At 35.8% G+C, this 20,374-nt stretch overlaps 2 protein-coding genes across 3 annotated transcripts in view; one reads left to right on the top strand and one right to left on the bottom strand.

Moving 5' to 3' along the window:
* The first annotated feature begins 60 nt into the window (after positions 1–60).
* Positions 61–19,821, top strand: srpx2 (sushi-repeat containing protein X-linked 2). 2 transcript variants are annotated; one of them, XM_022683670.2, is made up of 12 exons: positions 61–127; positions 3,516–3,577; positions 3,749–3,828; positions 11,232–11,315; positions 11,582–11,773; positions 13,337–13,513; positions 14,857–14,980; positions 15,675–15,796; positions 16,858–17,037; positions 17,328–17,461; positions 17,739–17,860; positions 18,765–19,821. In XM_022683670.2, the coding sequence occupies exons 3-12, from the start codon at positions 3,756–3,758 to the stop codon at positions 18,943–18,945; spliced, it is 1,389 nt and encodes a 462-aa protein (XP_022539391.2). In that variant the 5' UTR covers positions 61–127; positions 3,516–3,577; positions 3,749–3,755; the 3' UTR covers positions 18,946–19,821. The 2 variants fall into 2 exon arrangements, with proteins under 2 accessions (XP_022539391.2, XP_022539390.2); XM_022683669.2 differs by lacking the exons at positions 61–127; positions 3,516–3,577 and having other exon boundaries at positions 3,620–3,828.
* The window catches only part of sytl4 (synaptotagmin-like 4), a 29,765-nt gene continuing 28,999 nt past the window's right edge, over positions 19,609–20,374 (bottom strand). Inside the window, exon 18 of the mRNA XM_022683671.2 lies at positions 19,609–20,280. Coding sequence (XP_022539392.2) covers positions 20,135–20,280 — 146 coding nt within the window. The 3' untranslated portion in view covers positions 19,609–20,134. The remainder of the gene's footprint in view (positions 20,281–20,374) is intronic.

Genomic DNA, 20,374 nt, shown 5'->3' with positions numbered 1-20,374 from the left:
GGGGGGGGGGGGGGGGTTATTTTTCCTGCAAGGAAGTTTTGGGGGAGGAAACCGGAAATGTCCCACTGGAGGAATGAATTAAAATCTTATGCAAAATCTTTAAAGATGGTAAAGGAAAAAAATGCAGGTAAATTTATTTACTTTTTGGAAAGTTTTAATTTCCTTGTATAAACCCTTTATTTATATATACTTTAATGATAACACAATACTTACTACTGGCCCTTGTTAGTTATTACTTTTTTATCAGTATTATTATAATATAATTGTTTTATTATTATTGATAATTGATGTCAACGCGCCTTTTTTAATATAACTGTTCAATATAAAGAATGGGTACCTGTATTTGTTGTGTAGTGAAAACTTGTAAATAAAGCTTTTTTGGGGAAAAAAAAAGTTTTGGGTGAGGAAATGTCGTAGTGGATAAACACGTTCACTTTCCGCCCAAAACACAAAATTAAGGTGAAGAAAAGTCACTAATCTAGCTCATGCACAATCAGCAAAAGGTTCCAAAGTATCTCCATTCATTACTCTGTAGGTAGAAGTATAGATACTAGAGTTTAAAATACTTCTGTAGAAGTTTAAGTATCAACTCAAGCTTTTTACTTTTTAACTATCTAAAGTAAAAAAAATAAAAGTAATGTAAGGAGAAAAAATAAAGCCATTAAGGACAAAAGCTTAGGCCGCACCACAGAGTCCTATAGTGTATAGTGGTATGTGTTTATACTTCTCATCCAAACACAGTCAAATAAATTCACTCTATCTGGATGGAGAGATTTATCTGGATTGGGGTTTTATTGAATGATGAGAAGCCGGGATAAAAAAAAAGCTGAAATGAAATAGGAGTAACGAGGCTATTTTTAAAGTGTAAGGAGTAGAAAGTTCGGATAATTGGGTGAAAATGTAAGGAGTAGAAGTAACTGAAAAATAATTAGTTCAGTAGATAACCAAAATTTCTACTTAAGTAGGTTAAGACAAATTATTTCTAATTGATATTTGATATTGAATAATATTTATAGCCTTCTTGCCCAGCTGGCACACAACCGACCGTCAACGTAGAAATGTGGTTGAAATATGAAATATGAAACAATGTTAAAACAACATTTAATGTTAAATGGATGTGCAAACGTTGAAATCTTAACATCAAATCAACATTATGTCCTCAACCTTCTGCCTTTTGAATTAGCGTGTTACATTTAATCAGCATACAATTTCAAAAAAAGGTTGGATGAAGGAATTAAAAAAGTGATTTTCCTCCTATTTGCAGTTATTGCTTTATAACTTGGCAATAATTCTTTACCATACCCGGGGGTATGTTCATGTTCTATTTGCTTTACTGTTTTAGTGTTTTTGAGATCAAATGTTGAATCAGGTTGGTAGTGGTGGGTAACATTCTTTATACCCAGCTTTAATACAGTGATGTAAGTTTAGTGTAAACACTGTGTTAACTATAGGATTTTCTAGTTTTAGTGAACTATGGTTTATTACTATAAAGGTTGAACGTACAAAGTTGTCATATCAATACACTTTTCAAAATCAACACCAAATCCAACATTGATTCAACTATAAAATCCACATTTATTCAACATTAATTTAGGGTTGAAATACCAGCTGGGTGATTTGTTGGTGAGAATATGTGTGTATTTTTTATATATGTATTGCTAAGCATTCCTGCCATATGGCAATACTAATATAATTTGATAGAACTTTGCACAGATCATTTCTTTTGTTAAATTGAGATACTTCAGAGATTATTTTCTCACAGTGCATTCAGTTATCTAAGGCAAACAAAACATTGATTATATATTATAATTGTTTTTAGATAACCATAATGTCCCCTATGCTTTTTCAAAACGCAAAATATACAAAAACAAAGATACTCTATATTAAATGTGGACATCTCGCATTAGGACCAAGCGGAATACGGCCGCTCCAGCTGAAGCCTGTTTACATTTTGACCGCCCACAAGCTCACTGATTGGCTGTACCCTTTTTTTTGCTAACGTGTGATTGGCTGTCCCCGCTGTCACTCGATCTGGTTGTAAACAGCGCCAAACAGTAGAGAAGCCCAGTACCTGGACCTGCACACCTGTGTTTTATTACCTGCAGCAGTCAACGTTTATCTGTGTGTGTGCGCACGCACGTGTGTGTTTGGTAATGAGGCGCAGCCAGGTGGCAGGATTTCTAAAAAAAAATAAATTGGACAAACATAGGCCTTTGAGTTTAACTAGTGCTCTAAAATAAGGTTTATATAAATTAGTTTTTTGGCCATATATTCCAAAAATAAGTGTAAAATTGGTGGTAATGAGTTGGTGATAATTTTAGCTAACCTACATGCTTTACAACCAGTCAAACCACAAAGGGAACAGTAAACTGAACATTAACAATAGAAAACTAGAAGAACTAGGCCTGTCATACTGATTTTTTTTTGTGGACAATACGTTATCCCAGAAATAATCGTGATTAACAATATTATTGTCATTTTAATAGCATTTAAGGCACTGATATAATTATTTAGTAGAAAATTATTACAAGTATATAGTTTAAAGAGTAATTAACCTTTAATTCTCAAGAACATTTAGACATATTTTTTAGGCTATTTTTAAAATATTTTATTGCATTTTAATTCAGTCAGCTTTTTTTGGCATTCATGATAAAATGCGCTTCTTGCTAAAAAACATAATGGGCTTGGGCGATATTGTAAAAAATACAATAAAATTAATAATACATCTACATTCTTCAAATATATTAATGATTTCAATTACTATTAAGTTTTTTTTCTTCTTAAATACTTTTGATTTATTATTTGTTAACAAATAACATACTTTAAAATAATGCACAACTATGGTTTTCTATATGTTTTATTTATTTATTTTTATAATTTTTGGATTATTTTTTACAAATATTAAGCAGCCCCCTTTAACCTTACATGCTAATCTTCACACTAAGAAAAATAAGTACAGATTTGAACAGAAATCTTGTAACTGGGGCTGTACCTTATATTGAGGTACAATAGAGTGCCTTTCAGTGAAAGTATTTTTTTTTTGTACCCATGTTTTTTGTTCCAGTAAAGATAATCAAGATTATAAACATCATCAGCTGAATATGTATCAATAACTCGATGAATCAAAATTGTATGGCTTTCAGATAAATAATGTAAAATTAAAATATTTATTGTTTATTAGTACAGTGATTGAGAAAACTGAATGTAGCTTTTGGCTGGTTAAATGGCACAAATCTGTACTTCCTACTGTTAGGAAAAAGGGAATACATCTGACCTTCCAAAGACCAATATTATACCTATGGGTGTACAATTATGAAAAGTATATCTTTGGATACAAGAAAGAATTTATATTGGTCCTCTGTTTTTTAATGTGTATCTATCTATCTGTTCTTATACAACATTATATATAAAGTTTAGCCTTATCTATAAAAGCACTGGTATTTCATTAATGAAATGCATAAGCAAAGTATCCCTAAATTTATGTACATGCATTGTTTTTTTGTTTGTTTTTTTAGTAAAAAGTATCGGTATTGGGATCGGCGATAATCGCCCGTTTTTACTGGATATCGGATCGAAGGTGAGTAGTGGAGTATCGCGCTCCCCCTAACCCTCACTCTCCCAGCCGTGCCTCTCTCACCGCTGATCAGTAGCAGCTAGGCTCCGCTCGCGCTTCTCTTCTGCACTCATTTCTCCACAGACACTTTTCTATACTGAGGATTTTCTCTTTTTTAAACTCTCTTTGTTTCAGTGAGGAAATGACAAAACTCCCCTTCCTTCTGCTGTTTGAGTTCTCCGCGATTTCTCTCATTCTGGGGCTCAATACTGAAGGTAAGACCGCGGTTTAACTCTATAGTCACTTACATCGGAGCTACGCAGAGAACTAACGCAACTCTAACTTGGATAAATAACGTAGCGTTACGGTAAAAAAACGTTAAACAAGAAAACGATCAGATATAAGGAAACTTAAGCTGATGTTTTCTTCAGTTTGCCTTTTTTTACTGCTCTTCCAGAGAATTCCATCATGACTTTGGGAAATTCTTCTGTCATGCTCATATGAAAACCATCTGAGTTTGGAGAACACCCAGCATGACCATCAACTCGAGGTGGTCAAGGTGGTTAAGATGGTTGAAGAGTTCAGATGTTAACCAGCAAATGATATGTTTTCATTTTCAAGTTATGTGTTTTAATCTACAAGCATGATTAAACTGACCAATCTAGACCAACTGAGGGCATCACCAAGCTTGTAGACTACAATGACTCATGACCAAGCTGGTTGACCAGCAAGATCAAGCAAGTCATTATAGTCTACAAACTTTGTCTTAGTGGTTAACCAGCTAGGTAATATAAGTCATGGTCCACAATCTTGGTGAAGCTTGTCATGATGGACTACAGTCTCTGTGATGCTAGTCATGGTGGTTTACAATCTTGGAGATTCTAGCCATGGTGTTCTACAGTCTTTGTGATTCTAGTCATGGTAGTCTACAATCTTGGTGATGCTTGTCATGGTGGTCTACAGTCTTGGAGATGTTAGTCATTGTGGTCTACAAACTTTGTGATGCTAGTCTTTGTGATCCACCAGCTTGGTGATGCTAGTCATAGTAGTCTACAATCTTGGTGATGCTAGTCATGGTGACCTACAATCTTGGTGATGCTAGTCATGGTAGTCTACAATCTTGGTAATGCTAGTCATGATTGTCTACAGTCTTGGAGATGCTAGTCATGGTGGTCTTCAATCTTGGCGATGCTTGGTCATAGTGGTCTGCTGATTTGGTCATTCTAGTCAATGTAGTCAACCTAATTCATCTTGCTGCTCAACTTGATTTTTCATCTTGTAACTTGAGGTGGTCAAGTTGCTTGACCAGTTTAGATGTTGACCAGCACTAACTAACTAAAGCAGTAACTTTAATAGTAAGTCATTTTTGGGGACAGGTCTCAGGGAGTTTGAAGTGGCTATGCTTTAATAAAATTATCTATATTTAATGCCACACATTGATAATGTATTGCAATCAAAAATATGATATATCCCAGTATCAATATTTTGTCCCACTCCTAAAAAAAAGCTGGTCAACCAGCATGACTAGCATGAACAGGTTGGTAGAACTCCATGGCTAGCATCACCAAGCTGATTGACTAATAATGCATGACCAAAATCTAAAGCCGCATACAACTAAGCTGGTCAAATGCTGGTTAACCAGCTAGCTTACTAGTATAAGAAATGTTTTCACTGCAGTTTAGACTGTCCAAAAAGCTCATCCCGAGAGAATTTCTCAGCAGAGACAATCTTTAATGGAATGTATGAAGGAGAGTTCCAGTATAATCTGTTGCTCCTTTAACCTCATTACACGCTTTCCTGAAACAGGATATTAGTGGCTCAGAAATCTCCCAGTAAAGGTTTTATAACCTGCCTTAATTCCTTATCACTTCTTCACTTCATCTGCGAAACAGTTTCATCCTCCTACTCGTGGAGAAATCCTCGCTGTCGGAGAGCTGAATTACACTGCAGACTTTAGTGGAGGGCTTCAGGAAATGACTGTCTTGAAAGGAAACATCATGTCAAGTGTGGATTTAACGGCTGCACATACTAAAGCAGCAGACTAAGCAGAACAGATTTTCCAGTGTGTGACTGTTTCATTTAGTAAAGAAGCACCAGTATTTAATGATAATGTATATTTCTGAATTGCACTTAAAGGGAACGTAACATACAGTAGAATGGTGCTTTTGAAGTTTGTGAACCTAAAATGTAGATAAGCAGAACCAGTTTAATCAAATTATCCTAAAATATTAGACCTGCTAATTACATTATTAAGGAAAATGAACCAATAGATTGGTATACAATAACTGCAGCTAAAAATTTCTGGTAACTGTTGTGTAGTCCTATATGAATTTCCTCCTATATGAATTGCCGCTTTAGCTCCTCCCACAACATTTCGACTGAATTAAGATCAGGACTTTGACTTGGCCCAATTCCAAAAACCTTAACTTTTATCTTCTTTATTAACTATTCAATTTAAGCTTGAGGTCATTGTCCTGTTGCATGACCCATGCTCTCCTGAAATTAAGCTTACAGACAGATGTCCTGACACTTTTCTTTTATAAATTGCTTGTATAATTTAGAATCCATTGTTCTATCAATGATTGCTGGTCTACTTGGCCCAGATGCAGAAAAACATGACTAAAACCATGAGACAACCACCACCACGTTTAGCAGATTTATGCTGGAATGTATTTTTTTTTCCCTTTTCTCCAAACATAACACTTCTCATTTGTACCAAGCTCTGCCACGCTCACCATTGGCATCTTGGTGTGAACTTGTTGTTGGTGGGAAACTGAAGGCTTCACAAAGTTTTAAGCCCCACTGTGATCACATCAGAGCATTATAGTCTCTTTTAAGATTTATCTCTTTGTGAAAATGTTCACCATCAGCCTTAAACCTTGTAATTAAGTGTGGCTGCTCTTTGACTGAATTAGTGAGTGTGGACAGAAACCAGCTGTGTCAGAGTCCAGTTTGACCACTGAAATAGCGTCGGTTTCCCAGGTCACTACGACAAAGATCTCGTAAATAAGGGTAGCCATGTCACAGTAATTACATTAATGGCCTTTAGACAATAAATGGATATTTGCCACTGTGTTTCCATGGATTTTTGATTACTTAACTATGACCTATTGATGCTTAAGTACACTGTGATGGGTGACATGTAAAGAAAATAAGTAAATATCTCCCAAACTGTTATTAGTTAAAAGTAAATTGTGCTTTAAAAGGCCTAATTATATTAGTAGTAGACTGTTGTTTTATAATGTTCTATTAAATTTTCTTAAAATGGCAACAATATGATTTAGTGCAGTTTTCTGGGATAATACAGTATCAAACAAGTAAGAAAAACACCCATTTAATTTGAAACCAGTTTGCCATACTGATCCAGTTATAGAATCAAGCTGTGCCCAAAGGAGGAAACCAATCAGTCTGTGTTTCCTAACGTCTAAAGTTGGAGAAAAATTTGACCCTCTGCCAAACCATTGTTATTTTAAATGGGTATTTCCTTATTTTGAGACTCCCTGTTTACTAATATTATGACTTGCATCATAGTAGCACTTCTGTTAGACCAGAAGTAGACCAGATGTTATTCATGCATCAAAACACATTGTCACTATGGGTGGGGGATATGGCATAAAAATAATAATCGAAATATTCTAGCATATTTTTTTGTGATCACGTTATTCTTGTTGATATGACAAACCGTTGAATACTGCAAAAAAATACTAACATTTTAATAAGTATAACATTTTTAGGATAACAACACAGGCACCTCTTTTTGCAAGTTAGGTTAGAATAGGTCTATGGGCTATACAAAACATGTGCATAAAGTTCTTTGCTCAAAATTACTCTTGCATTAAGTCCCTTTCAGGATGAGCCATTTAAGGGCTCTGTCACTTTTATGCAAATAAACTGTTGCTGGCCACACCCCATGTTTAGGCTGAGCAATTACCACACCCTATTGTTAGATTGTGTAAATGGCAAAACAAAAACAAGCTAGTTGATGCTTAACTGTGATGTAAGTACTTTTAAATAATGAGTTTTGTGCTTCTATCTCCCTCATCTGCTGGTTTGCCATGAACAGTAGGTATAGATTCCTCCTTCAGACAAAGTCTACTGGCTACTGTTTACTGTCTAAGGTTCTCAACCAGCAAACCGAAATGGCGTTTTTTCAACAGCTCTTGTGGGTGGGGCTCTGGTGGGGATTAATGGGTGAGGGGTTGAGCCAGGGTGGTTCTATGCAGGTTACCTTATTGTGACGTCACAATAAGGGAGTATCCAAAGGTCTCATAGAAGCATATGATTCCTGACACCAAAATTTTTGAGCCAATTCACATAAAATGGATGGATTTTTTTTGGTGGTTGGAGTGTTTATAGGGGCAGCTGAGACCCAAGTTGTAATTCAAAAACAAAAAAATTACAAATTAATGAATGAGTGAATAATGAGTGTGTATTTTAGGTTAGAAGGTAAATTGTGCCAGTAAAATAAGACCACAGCCAGTTTTCCAGCTTCAGCAGTCCAGGTGTGTACTGAGTCTCATTATTGATGCAGGCTGTGTCAGAGTCTTGGTATTTTACTACCTCTCATCACACAGCAGTTTCCAGTCATTCTGAGAACATGGAAAACTGGCATTGGCTCTTTATGGTGAGAAGAATTGGGGTATTTAAGTTTCTGTGTTACTCACGGCTCAGGGAGGCTGTTTAGAGGAGGTAGATTCATGCATTAATTTGATGATGATGATATAATCTTTTATTTAGTGTTCAGGCTTGGGCTTCTTGCTTGATCTTTGTTCAGGCAGGTTCTTGTCTTTTTCAGTGCAGCTGTGGTGCATTTTTTTAATTCAGTAGGTTAGCCTGCAGTGCATGGTGTTTGTGTTCCACATATGCAGAGCTGTCCGAATACATTAGATCTGGAAATCTTCCTTTGAGAATCTGTGAAATAGCTGCCCGGAATTCACGGTTGTGTATGTGGGAGGCTGAGGCTAATGGAAGAGCAATGTGGTGGTGGGGTCCTGGAGAGAAACAGCCACTTTACATTTTCACACTAGTGTTATAAACTCATTTTTGGCAAGACTTTAGCTTTCCTGTTTTAATCCGTAAAGTAAATGGATGGCATGGTGGCTTGCTAGCCAAGTTAGCATGTGATCCTTTTAGAACTTGACTCTTGCATTTAACGCAGTAAACACAGAGTCTCAAAAGAAAAAAAAATGCCCTTTTAAAATGACAATGGTTTGGGAAAGCGTCAAAACTTTGATCCAATTTTTAGACCTTAGAAAACACAGCATGCTTGGTTTCCCACTTTGGGCACAGCTTGTGTCTAAAACTGGATCAGTATGGCAAACTGTTTTCAATTTGTATGGGCGTTTTTCTTTATTTAAGCAAGTCACAATAACCTTTTTTTTATCCTGGATACAACTGCCCGAAATTATATTGTTGTCATTTTAAGACAATTTAATTCTGAACTGATATAATGCTAATGCAGTTTGGCACTTTTAAAGCACAGTTAACTTTTCATTAATCATAGTTTGGAAGAAGTATATATCTTTCCTTTACATATCACCTATCACAGTGTGCTCTGTGTGTATGGAGGCACTAATATTGACTGGCTAAAATTAATTTCAAGTTCTTTCAAATTAATTTCAAATGCTTTCCAGCTTTACTGAGCATGTGAACAATGGTAAATTATCATATGATATTTGTTTTTTGTATGTTATTTCTGATAGTTACACCATTTTAGACCTCTACAAACAACATGTTATACAGCATGTGAATGCAGTATATCTCACAGATTACCGTGATGTACCACGCAGTTGTAGTAAGAAAATACTGTCTGAAGCTCTGCTGACAGTTCTTAAACTGAGCATATTTCCTTAATATCTGATGATACATATTTGTCATTATTTGAGTTACTGTAGAAAATATAATCCTTATAGGTCCTTTTAAGAAGTTTTTTTCCCTTATTCTGTTGCTATTTAAGAGAGACACTTTTTTTTTATTTGGACAGCAACAGTATAAGTGAAACTTGTATTATAAATGACCTTGATTCCAAAATAATGAATAGACTGAAAACTTTACAAACCTCAAACACGAAGCATCAGAGATTCTGTTTTTAATTTCTAGCAGATGGTATGAGGTTGTTATTCAATCTCCTGGAATGTTTTTATAATGCTTGGAGTGGAGTTTTTTTTTGTTTTGTTTGTGTAATAGTGACATTTAAATCCTTTACGGTGTGCAGTTTTAGCTTGGATCTTCTTGTCCATTCAGATTTCATTCTTATTCTCTTCAAGACGAGGCATGTCAAATCCAGACTCACTCTCTTAACAAATCTTTCTGGGACGTTTGCCCAGGACAAAGGCACTGCTGGAAGCTCTATCTCTGCAGCACTAATAGAATCTACACCAAAGGATATCACTGTGTGTTTGGATCTGGTCTGTATTTTGGCCAGAATTAACCAGAATTGTTTTGTCCTTACTCGACTAAAACTGTTTATACTAGAGGCTGGAGAGAGGGGTTCTGGCAGGGTATCACTGCTTCACTAACAGAGAGTCTAAATTTATCTATTTCTTTTGAAAACTCTCCAGATTTCCTCTTGATGGCATGGCAAGATCTTCCCATTGTCTCTTAAAATCTGGGAAGATCCAATTCTGCTGAGCTTTAGGGGAGCCGGAGTCGTACTGTACATGAAACAGGATCGGCTCTGTGTGAGAGGAAAGAATGATGGTGGTAAATGTGGTCTGTGGAAACGATGGGGATTCCTTTTTTCCATTTTTCATCCACAGTATACTAATGATACAGCAGAAACTGAAGCCCAGTGCTTTTTAACTGTAATGCCTGGAAAGTTGATGGAAAATGAGGACTGATTTATTTACTATGCTTACTTTACAAATACCTACTTGCTAATCAGTATACAGAAAGTAGAATCCGCTCATTGTTCTTCAGGATAAATCTGAATATTTGCAAACCTATAATCTAATTTTGAGAGAAAAACCTCTCTCATTTGTTTGTTCTTGATCACAAAGCAACGCTTATCAGATGTAATATAGAGTAAATACAGTTCCACTGTAGCACTGCTTAACTTCCAGTATTAACAAATATATATTGTATATTAAAAATGTAATGCTAAGCTCGGGAGGTCGCTGGTTTGAATTCTGGTCCTGCAGCTCTCCATCAGCTGCCGGAGCCCTGAGAGAGCACAATTGGCCTTGCTCTCTCTGGGTGGGTAGGTGGCGCTCTTTCCCCTCATCACTCCTAGAGTGATGTTGATCAGCGCAAGGCTGCGTCTGTGAGCTGATGTATCAGAACCGAGTCGCTGCGCTTTCCTCTTAGCGTTAGCGCTGTGATGCTACTCGAAAATGCTGCATCAGCAGCAGTTGGAAAAGAGTCTGACATCACCCTCCTGGTGCTAGTGATGGGGGGAGTCCTAATGTGTGGGTTGGGTAATTGGCCTTGTAAATTGGGGAGAAAAATGGGATTAAAAGTTAAAAGAAAAAAATGTATTGATATGAAATTAAACTGCCATTTGTGTATCCACGCTTGGGGTGAAATAAATAATATAATAGATACATAGATACAGATACATAATAAAAAATGGAAACAGTAGGGATTATTGTGCAAGCACACCTTGCAATTATGAACAATATATTTTGCAACCTTACTCCAGTGTGCTATAATGACCTTTTTAATCTGCATTTGCCCACAGGCTCAGGGTCCACATATCATAACAGCTACAATGAAGTTGAGCAGGAGCAGGAGACCTATTACACCCCAGAGCTGGACTATAAACGTAAGTTAAAAAGAAGTACTTTTACTTTTATTTCTTTATGTGGAGCATGTATGGTTAGTTTAACTAGGCATCCGGACGCTTTGAATCTACTGGAGTATTATTTTTACTCCACTACTGTACTTAAGTACTAAATTGCTGTATGGCAACAATGTATTTATACTTCATGACATGACACCTCTGTTAACAGTGAATGATTATTTTGTCAATATTTTGTTAGTAATATTTTCTTATAGATTGTGCATATAAGATTTTCCTTTTTTTGTAAGATCCTCGCTGGTGTCACCTGCTGAAACTGTCCAATGGGGAGATGACCTGTACCTCCCCCCGGGGTGGAAACCATCGGAGCTCACTGGGCACACGCTGCTCTCTGTCCTGTGATCGGGGTTATAAACTGATTGGACGGTCATCTGTACAGTGCATGTCCAACCGCCGCTGGTCAGGATCCGCCTACTGCCGGAGTAAGTCCAACCTCATTGGAATATATATAAAACACTAGGGACATGTCCCCTTTGAATATGTTTTGAAGTTATAATTTACAAAATATATGATTAAATATATTATTATTTAATAATATGCATCATGCATAATGAATGGTATTAAATGTTCCATTAATTGCAATAAAAGAATGACAGTTTTCTTTTTATATTTATTTAATCAGCTGCTAAAAATCTTGGTCTTAATTTGATTTGGTCTTGACTCAATGGGTTGATTTTCTAGATAAAAAAAATATCCATGATAAATCTCCATTCAGAATGCAGTGTATTTAAATTTCATTATGATTAATCCCTGTTTGGGGAAATGTGTAATCCCTGTTTGCCTTGTGTGTTCTGATCTTGGTTTTAATTCAAACTCGATTACTATGGGGTCAGTTTTCCAGACAGGGATTAAGCCTGTTTGTACATTTTATTTTCCCTTAAATAAATCTCTATTTAAAATGCCGTGTAACCTAGACTAGGCTTAATCCCTGTTGTTGGGGAAACTGACCCTTAAAGTCTTTTCTCATTTTGGATTAAGCCTAGTCGTATATATTTTTTTTATTTTCTTTCTATGTAAAATCGCCATTTAAAATACTGTGTAGACTAGGCTTAATCCCTGTTTAAAAAACTGCCCCAATGTGTTCTGTAATTAGTCATGACTCAGAATCATTTACTTGACTCGGACTCAACTACTAAAAGTCTTTGTCTTGACTGAAACTCAAATACTTAATGTCTTGGTCTTGACTCAAACTTAACTACCAAAAGTCTTGGTCTTGACTCGGACTCAACTACTAAAAGTCTTGGTCTTGACTCTGACATGAAGTGCTCTTTTTTGCCTTGACTCAGACTCAACTACTAAAAGTCTTTGTCTTGACTCAAACTTAACTACTAAAAGTCTTGGTCTTGACTCAAATTTAAATACTAAAAGTCTTGGTCTTGACTCAAACTTAACTACTAAAAGTCTTGGTCTTGACTCAAACTTAACTACTAAAAGTCTTGGTCTTGACTCAAATTTAAATACTAAAAGTCTTGGTCTTGACTCAAACTTAACTACTAAAAGTCTTGGTCTTGACTCAAATTTAAATACTAAAAGTCTTGGTCTTGACTCAAACTTAACTACTAAAAGTCTTGGTCTTGACTCAAACTTAACTACTAAAAGTCTTGGTCTTGACTCGGACAAGTGCTCTTTTTTTGTCTTGACTCAGACTCGATCTTCTTTGGTCTTGTTCTTGACTAAGACTCAAGTACTAAAAGTGTATGTTTTGACTCAACTACTAAAGGTCTTGGTCTTGCTCAGACTCAATAACTTCTGTTGTTGAACTTGATTTGTACTAAGCTATAGCAGCCTTGACTGCAGCACTGGGCGAGGATATAGATAATTATGTCGTACACAAATCTTTTCCCAGTCAGACATAAGTAGCTGAGTATACAGTAACTGAGGCATAGAAAATAATGATAATCCAGAGAACCGTGTAATGACAGCTTCTCTAAATCCTTTCTCAAACACGCTCATCCCTGTCTGTTGTGTCTGTCTGATTCCTGCAGGAGTGCGCTGCCATGTGCTTCCTCTGGTCCATCAGGGTACTTACACCTGTACCAGCGGCTTTGTGGTGGACTCCAGGTGCGACTACACCTGCTTTCAGGGTTACCAAATTGAAGGAGACCGCTATCGCATTTGCCAGGAGGGCGGGAGGTGGAGTGGCATAGAGCCCACTTGTGCAGGTACAGACTGAGCTACATTTAGATTTATTATAGTTCATATACAATACCGGTCAAAAGTTTTAGAACACCTCTATTGTTTATTAGTCCAGTAGTTGCAGTGCTGATTTTATTTTCTCATCTTATCAATGACTTTATTACTGCAGTTCTTTACCAGTCAGACTCTGTTCTCTGCTGAAACTGAGACTAAACTGAGCTAAAGGCTAAATCTGTTGCCATGTGGGTCAGCCAGACATCATCTTGTAACAGTTTTCATCCCTCATGAGTGAAATGGATCACTGTAGCTGTGGATTAGAACTTTAAAACCTGCTGGTAGTTATTGGGCCATAAAACTCCTAAAGCTCTTGTTCATGGAAGAAAATGAATGGTAGTAAATGGGAAGAACGAGTTCTGAAAAATAAAACAACAAATACATGAGAGCAGGTCCAAATAACAGTAAATTTGTGGGCCGGGGTGTGCCCTGTAAAAGTGTATAAAAAAAGGCACATTAATTGAAAAAAGACTACTAATAGAACATGTGCTCCTAATTTATTGTAACCCATAAGAGGCTAGATCCATTTCTAAATATTCATCATTTCAAAACTGAATCAGATAAATTGTAATGTTTTTTCTTTTGGTGGGAGCATTACCTAAATATTCTATAAGTTCTATTGGTGGTAAAACTTTTATTTAAAGCGTTTTAATTGTTAAAATGATTAGAACAGAGCTGTAGAAGCAGAAAACACACTTATAAAGGGAGCTAGTTTTGTTTGCAGCACTAATCCCACATTCATTTACATTCTGTAAATAAGTACACACATTCACACAATGTCCTGTAGTAATGCTCTCAGGATGTTTAGCAAATGTCACTTAGGGACTTCATTAATTTAATTGAAGGACAGCGTGCTGTAAGGAATTCTACACAGCTTTTAAAGTGTCTGTGACTCATAAGTCACCATGGGCTCTTTTGGGCTAAATGGGGAAAAAATAGATTTTACTGATTTTTATCCAATAAGTGTGTGCCTGATCAATTTAGTTCATTTATAAATATAATTTACACAGTTATTTCTTGTCTAAAAGAAAAACAGTTATCATGACAGGCCTAATCACACATTTAAGCCATTAAAACTTGTTAAACTTGTTGAATCAGCAGTCAGCCAGCCAGCCAGTGTTGTAAGCTGAACTCATGTGTGAGCGTTATTCCAGATGAGCCGGCACGTGTCCAACAGATCATCACTCAAAATGTTCCCATAAAATCTGAGCCAAACGTGTTTAGCAGAGCTACAGTCCTGTTCTAGGCTTTAGTTCAGCTTAAGAGATTTATTTTATTCTGTCTTTAAAAGTCTTTTTCTGTTCTTCTCTTTCAGATCACGACCCTCCCAAACTGAAATGTCCTGTATCCAAAGTAAAGGTGGCAGAACCAGGAAAACTGACCCTCAGCGTGTCCTGGGATCGGCCTGTTGCCACAGATACAGCTGACAGATCACTGAAGTACGTATGCTCTATTTACTAGTGCATCTAAAAAAAATTTGAATATCATTAAAAAAAAGTTACTTGTATTTAAGCGTTTTTCTTTTATTGTTGGTGACTATGGCTTACAGCCAATGAAAACCCAAAAATCCTGCTGGAAAATGAAATCTGAAATTCCACCGTCACCGATTGGTGGAAACTTCACACTAGACCTCGAGCAGTTTGGACTGTGTGTCTCTCCACTCTTCCTCCAGACTCTGCTCCCTTGATTTACAAATGAAATGTAAAATTTACTGATGATCAGTGATGGGTTGGAGAGACATGTCTGTCATCTGCTGGTGTTGATCCACTGTGTTTTATTATCAAGTCTAAAATCTTACAGCACTTCATGCTTCCCTCTGCTGACAACTTTTATGAAGGTGCAGATTTCATTTTCCAGCAGGATTTGGCACACTGCCCACACTGCCAAAAGTACCAATTGATCTTATATAACATTCTAATTTTCTGAGACACTGATTTTTGGGTTTTTATTGACTCTAAGCTAAAATCATATACAATAAAATAAATAAACTCTTAAAATAGATCACTCTGTGTGTAATACATCTATATAATATGAGTTTTTTTTTTTACTTGAAAATAATTATTACTTAAAAAAATTACTTGAAATTTGCATACTGTGAGAGTGTAAACTTATAATTTTTCATTTTATTTCCAGGGTTTTGCGAAATGGACCTGAATCAGGTTCTGAATTTGGTGAGGGAGAACATGTGATTCGCTATAAAGTCTACGATCAGGCCCGGAACACGGCAACCTGCAAGTTTGTTGTGCGAGTTGAAGGTACTTCAGACTTATACAATTATTTTTTATTTGTTTAAGAGTTTTGAAGCAGCTGTACTTTTTTAAGGTATACACAGTGGTAGTTAAGAGTTTGTGGACTTTTTTCTCTTATTTAACCGTTCGTTGGTAGAATGACTTGTGTGCTTAGGGTCGTTGTCTTGCTCCATGGCCCATGTTCTGTTGAGACTCAGTTCACAAAATAGGCCCAAACCATGATACTACCACCACCATGTTACACAGATGACATAAGGTTTTTATGCTGGAATGCAGACCATCTATTTTGGTCTCATCCCTCCACAAACAGTGTTCCAATAACCTTTTGGCTTGTCAACTGCATACAGCTCTGGAAAAAAAAATCACTTCAGTTTCTGAATCAGTTTCTCTGATTTTACTATTTATAGGTTTATGTTTGAGTAAAATGAACATTGTTGTTTTATTCTATAAACTACAGACAACATTTCTCCCAAATTCCAAATTAAAATATTGTCATTTAGAGCATTTATTTACAGAAAATGAGAAATGGCTGAAATGAAAAAAAAGATGCAGAGCTTTCAGACCTTAAATGATGCAAAAAAACCCAAAGAAAAACTTCATATTCATAAAGTTTTAAGAGTTTAGAAATCAACATTTGGTGGAATAACCCTGGTTTTAATCATAGTTGTCATGCATCTTTGCATCATGTTCTCCTCCACCAGTCCTACACACTTCTTTTTTTTCAAGCAGTTCAGTTTGGTGGTTTGATGGCTTGTGATCATCCATCTTCCTTGATTATATTCCAGAGGATTTCTATTTAGTAAAATCAAAGAAACTCTCATTTACTAATATATCCTTAAATGTTCCTAATATTTTTTTCTCACTTGTTAAATTTGGTTCTTCTGTTTTACTTTAAGGACTAAATTTGAAATTAAAATGATTTAAGATTTTCTGCATTATTATGCATTATTATGATTTATAATTATTATAATATATGAATTGAACTTATTATAATTTGAACTTCAACTTTAAAGTATAATAAATACAGCCTCCTTGGCTCTCTGATTTGATGGTTTTCTTCTGTACAGTGAAGAGATGTCCAGCACTAAAGGAGCCTCTGCATGGATATCTGACCTGTTCTTCTGATGGGAATAATTATGGTGCTGTGTGTGAGTACCACTGTGATGCTGGGTATGAGAGGACGGGCACTGCCACCCGGGTCTGCCTGTTTAACCGCAACTGGTCAGACCAAGCAGCTGAGTGTGTCTGTGAGTACCACACCTAAAACCAGCGTTTAAATATATGTACATACAGTACCAGTCAGATGTTTGGACACCTTCTCATTTTCTAAACCTGATGAACAGGTTTATAAAAGTGAATTTAATAGATTTATTTGAAAATCAAGTAATGAAATTTCTTTTTTCTATTTTAATTTGGGATGTACCCAACATTTGGTACATCCCAAATTAAAATAGAAAAAAGAAATTTAAATTAAATTAAATTAGAAAGATGAAATTCCATAATTTAATTCTATTAATTTCACCTCTTTTCTTTCTAGTGATGCAGATCCAAACTGACATCAGGTCTGCTGGTGCTCTGCTCGATCAGTTCTATGAGAAGAGGAGGCTTCTGATCGTTTCTGCACCCAGTGTATCTGAGCAGTACTACAAACTGCAGAACATCATGTTACAGGTCCCTTATGTTACTTATCCTCATATCAACATCAGATTATTACATTTTTACAATATTACAATATTACATTTAATTTCTGTCTATTTTAAATTTGTTGCTTTTAACTTAAATTATTTTTCTGTTTAATTTATACAACAAAGGCATTTTGGAGAAGCAAATCCAATTTCATTGTAATGCAAATTATAATGACAATAAAGGCGATTCAATTATAATAAATCATATTAAATATAGATATTTCTATCTTTACTGGACTCGATCTTGATGTGTCGTTTCTCAGAAAGCCTCCTGTGGTCTGGATCTGAGACACGTGACCGTGATCGAGCTGTTAGGAAGTCCACCTCGAGAAGTGGGCCGGATTAAAGAGCAGCAGTTGGATGCTGAGGTTGTAGAAGGTCTCAGGTAAGATTGATTTATCAGAGCTGGAGATCCGGTGCTTTCGTCAGAGTTTTTGCTTTCTGCAATCTCTCGGTCTTTTTTTTCGTTTGCCATCTCTCTCTCTCTCTCTCTCTCTCTCTCTCTCTCTCTCTGTCTTTTCGAAATCTCTCTTGTGCTTTTCAAAGTCTCTCTCTCACTGTCTCTCTTACTTTTCAAAATCTTTTGCTGTCTTTTTTTGCTTCTCAAAATCTCTTGAAATCTCTCTTGCTTTCTCTCTCGCGCTTTTTAAAATCTCTCGCTGTCTTTTTTTTCACTTTTCAAAATATCTCTCTCTCTCACTTTTTGAAATCTCTCGTGCCCTCTCTCTCTCTCATTCGCACTTTTCGAAATCTTTCTCGCTGTCTCTCTTTTTTCACTTTTCAAAATCTCTCTAGTTGTATTTCTCCCACTTTTTAAAATGTCTCTTTCTCGCTTTTTGAAGTTCATTTTAATTCTGATTCTTAAATTTACATTTAAAATACTCATAATTAAAAACATAAAATCTGTATTTAAAGCTTTCGCTTTTTTTCCCCCTCAACATTTCTCACTGTCTCTCTCTCTCTTGCATTTTGAAATCTTTAGCTGTCTTTTTTTTTTTTGGCTTTTTAAAATCTTTTTTTCAGAGGGTAAAGAGATTTTTTTTCATAATCTCTCTTTGCCCTCTGTTCTTTTCTCTCTCTCTTATTTAAAAAAAAAGCATATTTTCAATACAATCAGAGAACTTATCCTGATACAATAAAATATTGTTATATTGCCCTCTTCTATGTGATTTATTATCCCAATAGTTATAATTAGATGCCTACATGCCAACATCTACAGGAAGCTGTTCCTAAGGAACAAAAGAAAAAATTGTCATGTATTTTTGTATGTAATGTTTATGATTTCACAGGCAGGCTCTGCAGATTTCTCGCTCCTATTTCTCCATGGTTTTAGTGGATGAACTGGGAGTAGATCGGGAGCGTTTCATTAACCCCACCACCTCAGATGAACTCTACAATTACATCGAGGAGTACCTGCTGACCGAGGAGGAGCGAGAGCGGCTGGAGCTGAACCGAGATCTCTGCGACTGAACCTGGACCACCACCATCATCATCATCATCATCACCAATACATACGGTCTGTGAAGATCAAAGCTGAGCTTTGTGAAAAAACTAGACTCTAAAAATAAAAAAAATATTAATTAACTATTATTCTGTTTTAATACGTTAAATTTAGAGATGCACAGAACAAAGTAAAACATTTGGCTGAAAAAATGAATAACCCAACAGGTGTTTTGATAAATTAAATATAAGAAATATATTTTTTTGTCTTGCTTTTTAAAGAAAAAGCAGTTTACTAAGCCACCAATTAAAAATATTTATTGAAAGATATATATTTATAGTGTGGGCCTACTGCCGCTGCTGAAGAAAAAGAAAATCCTAACTTTTGAGGAAACACTGCAATATAACTTATTATAACTTATACTATATAACTAATACTTTATATAGTATACATTTTCTAATCTTTTCCATTATTGAGCCTGTTTTGCTATTTATTTTGGCCACATAGTTTTGGTTGCCAAATATTATACACACAGTGCATCTCTAAATTTTTCTAGTTTACAACATCAGGCTATTCTGTATAGACTTTCATTTGTTCCTTTTTTTATTTAAATCTTTACACAAGTGTTCATAATCTCCAGTATTTTTTACATTTTTATATTTTGTACACACTACAGACAGCAGGGACAGTGGTAAATATAATTTAATATTTATTAAATTAAGTGCTTTGTATATAGCTTTGAAATTAAAAATAGAAACCGTGCCCCAAGTGGTCACAGTCAATAATCATAATCATCTCAATATTATACAGATTGTGTTGGATTTTTTATGCTACTGTAGAGCAGTGAATGGGAAGAATGTCAGTAAAACATTATAAACATAATAAAATAAATGTAAAAACAGCAATCAGCAATTTTGTTCTGTCATTTTTAAGAAAAACATTTGCAAATAGAATTTATTACCTATACATACATTCAGCTGCAGCCAAACTGATCCCTAAAAAAAGTCAGTTCCCCATCTATTTCTTTGGTTAAAAAAATGGCTTTAAAATGGAGTAAAATGCAATAACGTACTTTTTTCTTGAACATACATACAAACATAAAATCTGTATTATACACGTTTCTCTTATTGTTATATTCGTATAATATTGCGTATCTGCCGGAGTGTAGTGTGCTGCTGCTGTGTTGATTAATTGATTTCAGCAGTGAGGCGATTGTCCTTATTTGCCCTTCTTGCCCATGGAGGAGCGCAGCGGCAATGTGCCCTCTGCCCACGAGTCCGGGAACTGCATCATCTTCTCCCATACAGACACTTCCTCTCCTGTAGAATCAGCCACCCACTCCTGCTTCCCCTCCTTCAGCTGCGCTGTGAGTTCAAACACACTTAACATCACCGCCCAGCTGCAGCATTTACTTTATACAGTTATTATAACAATATTTATTATAATTACTGTTTTTCC

This window comes from Astyanax mexicanus, chromosome 10 (assembly GCF_023375975.1).
Source record: "Astyanax mexicanus isolate ESR-SI-001 chromosome 10, AstMex3_surface, whole genome shotgun sequence".
Taxonomy (NCBI): Eukaryota; Metazoa; Chordata; class Actinopteri; order Characiformes; family Acestrorhamphidae; genus Astyanax; species Astyanax mexicanus.
This window is presented reverse-complemented; position numbering and strand designations above follow the sequence as displayed.

Excerpts from the sequence above, each read along its gene's own strand:
- srpx2 (XM_022683670.2), top strand. The coding sequence starts at position 3,756 with ATGACAAAACTCCCCTTCCTTCTGCTGTTTGAGTTCTCCGCGATTTCT. Across the intron at positions 11,316-11,581 it reads CCCAGAGCTGGACTATAAAC|ATCCTCGCTGGTGTCACCTG; the intron begins GTAAGTTAAAAA and ends TTTTTTTGTAAG. Across the intron at positions 15,797-16,857 it reads GTTTGTTGTGCGAGTTGAAG|TGAAGAGATGTCCAGCACTA; the intron begins GTACTTCAGACT and ends TCTTCTGTACAG.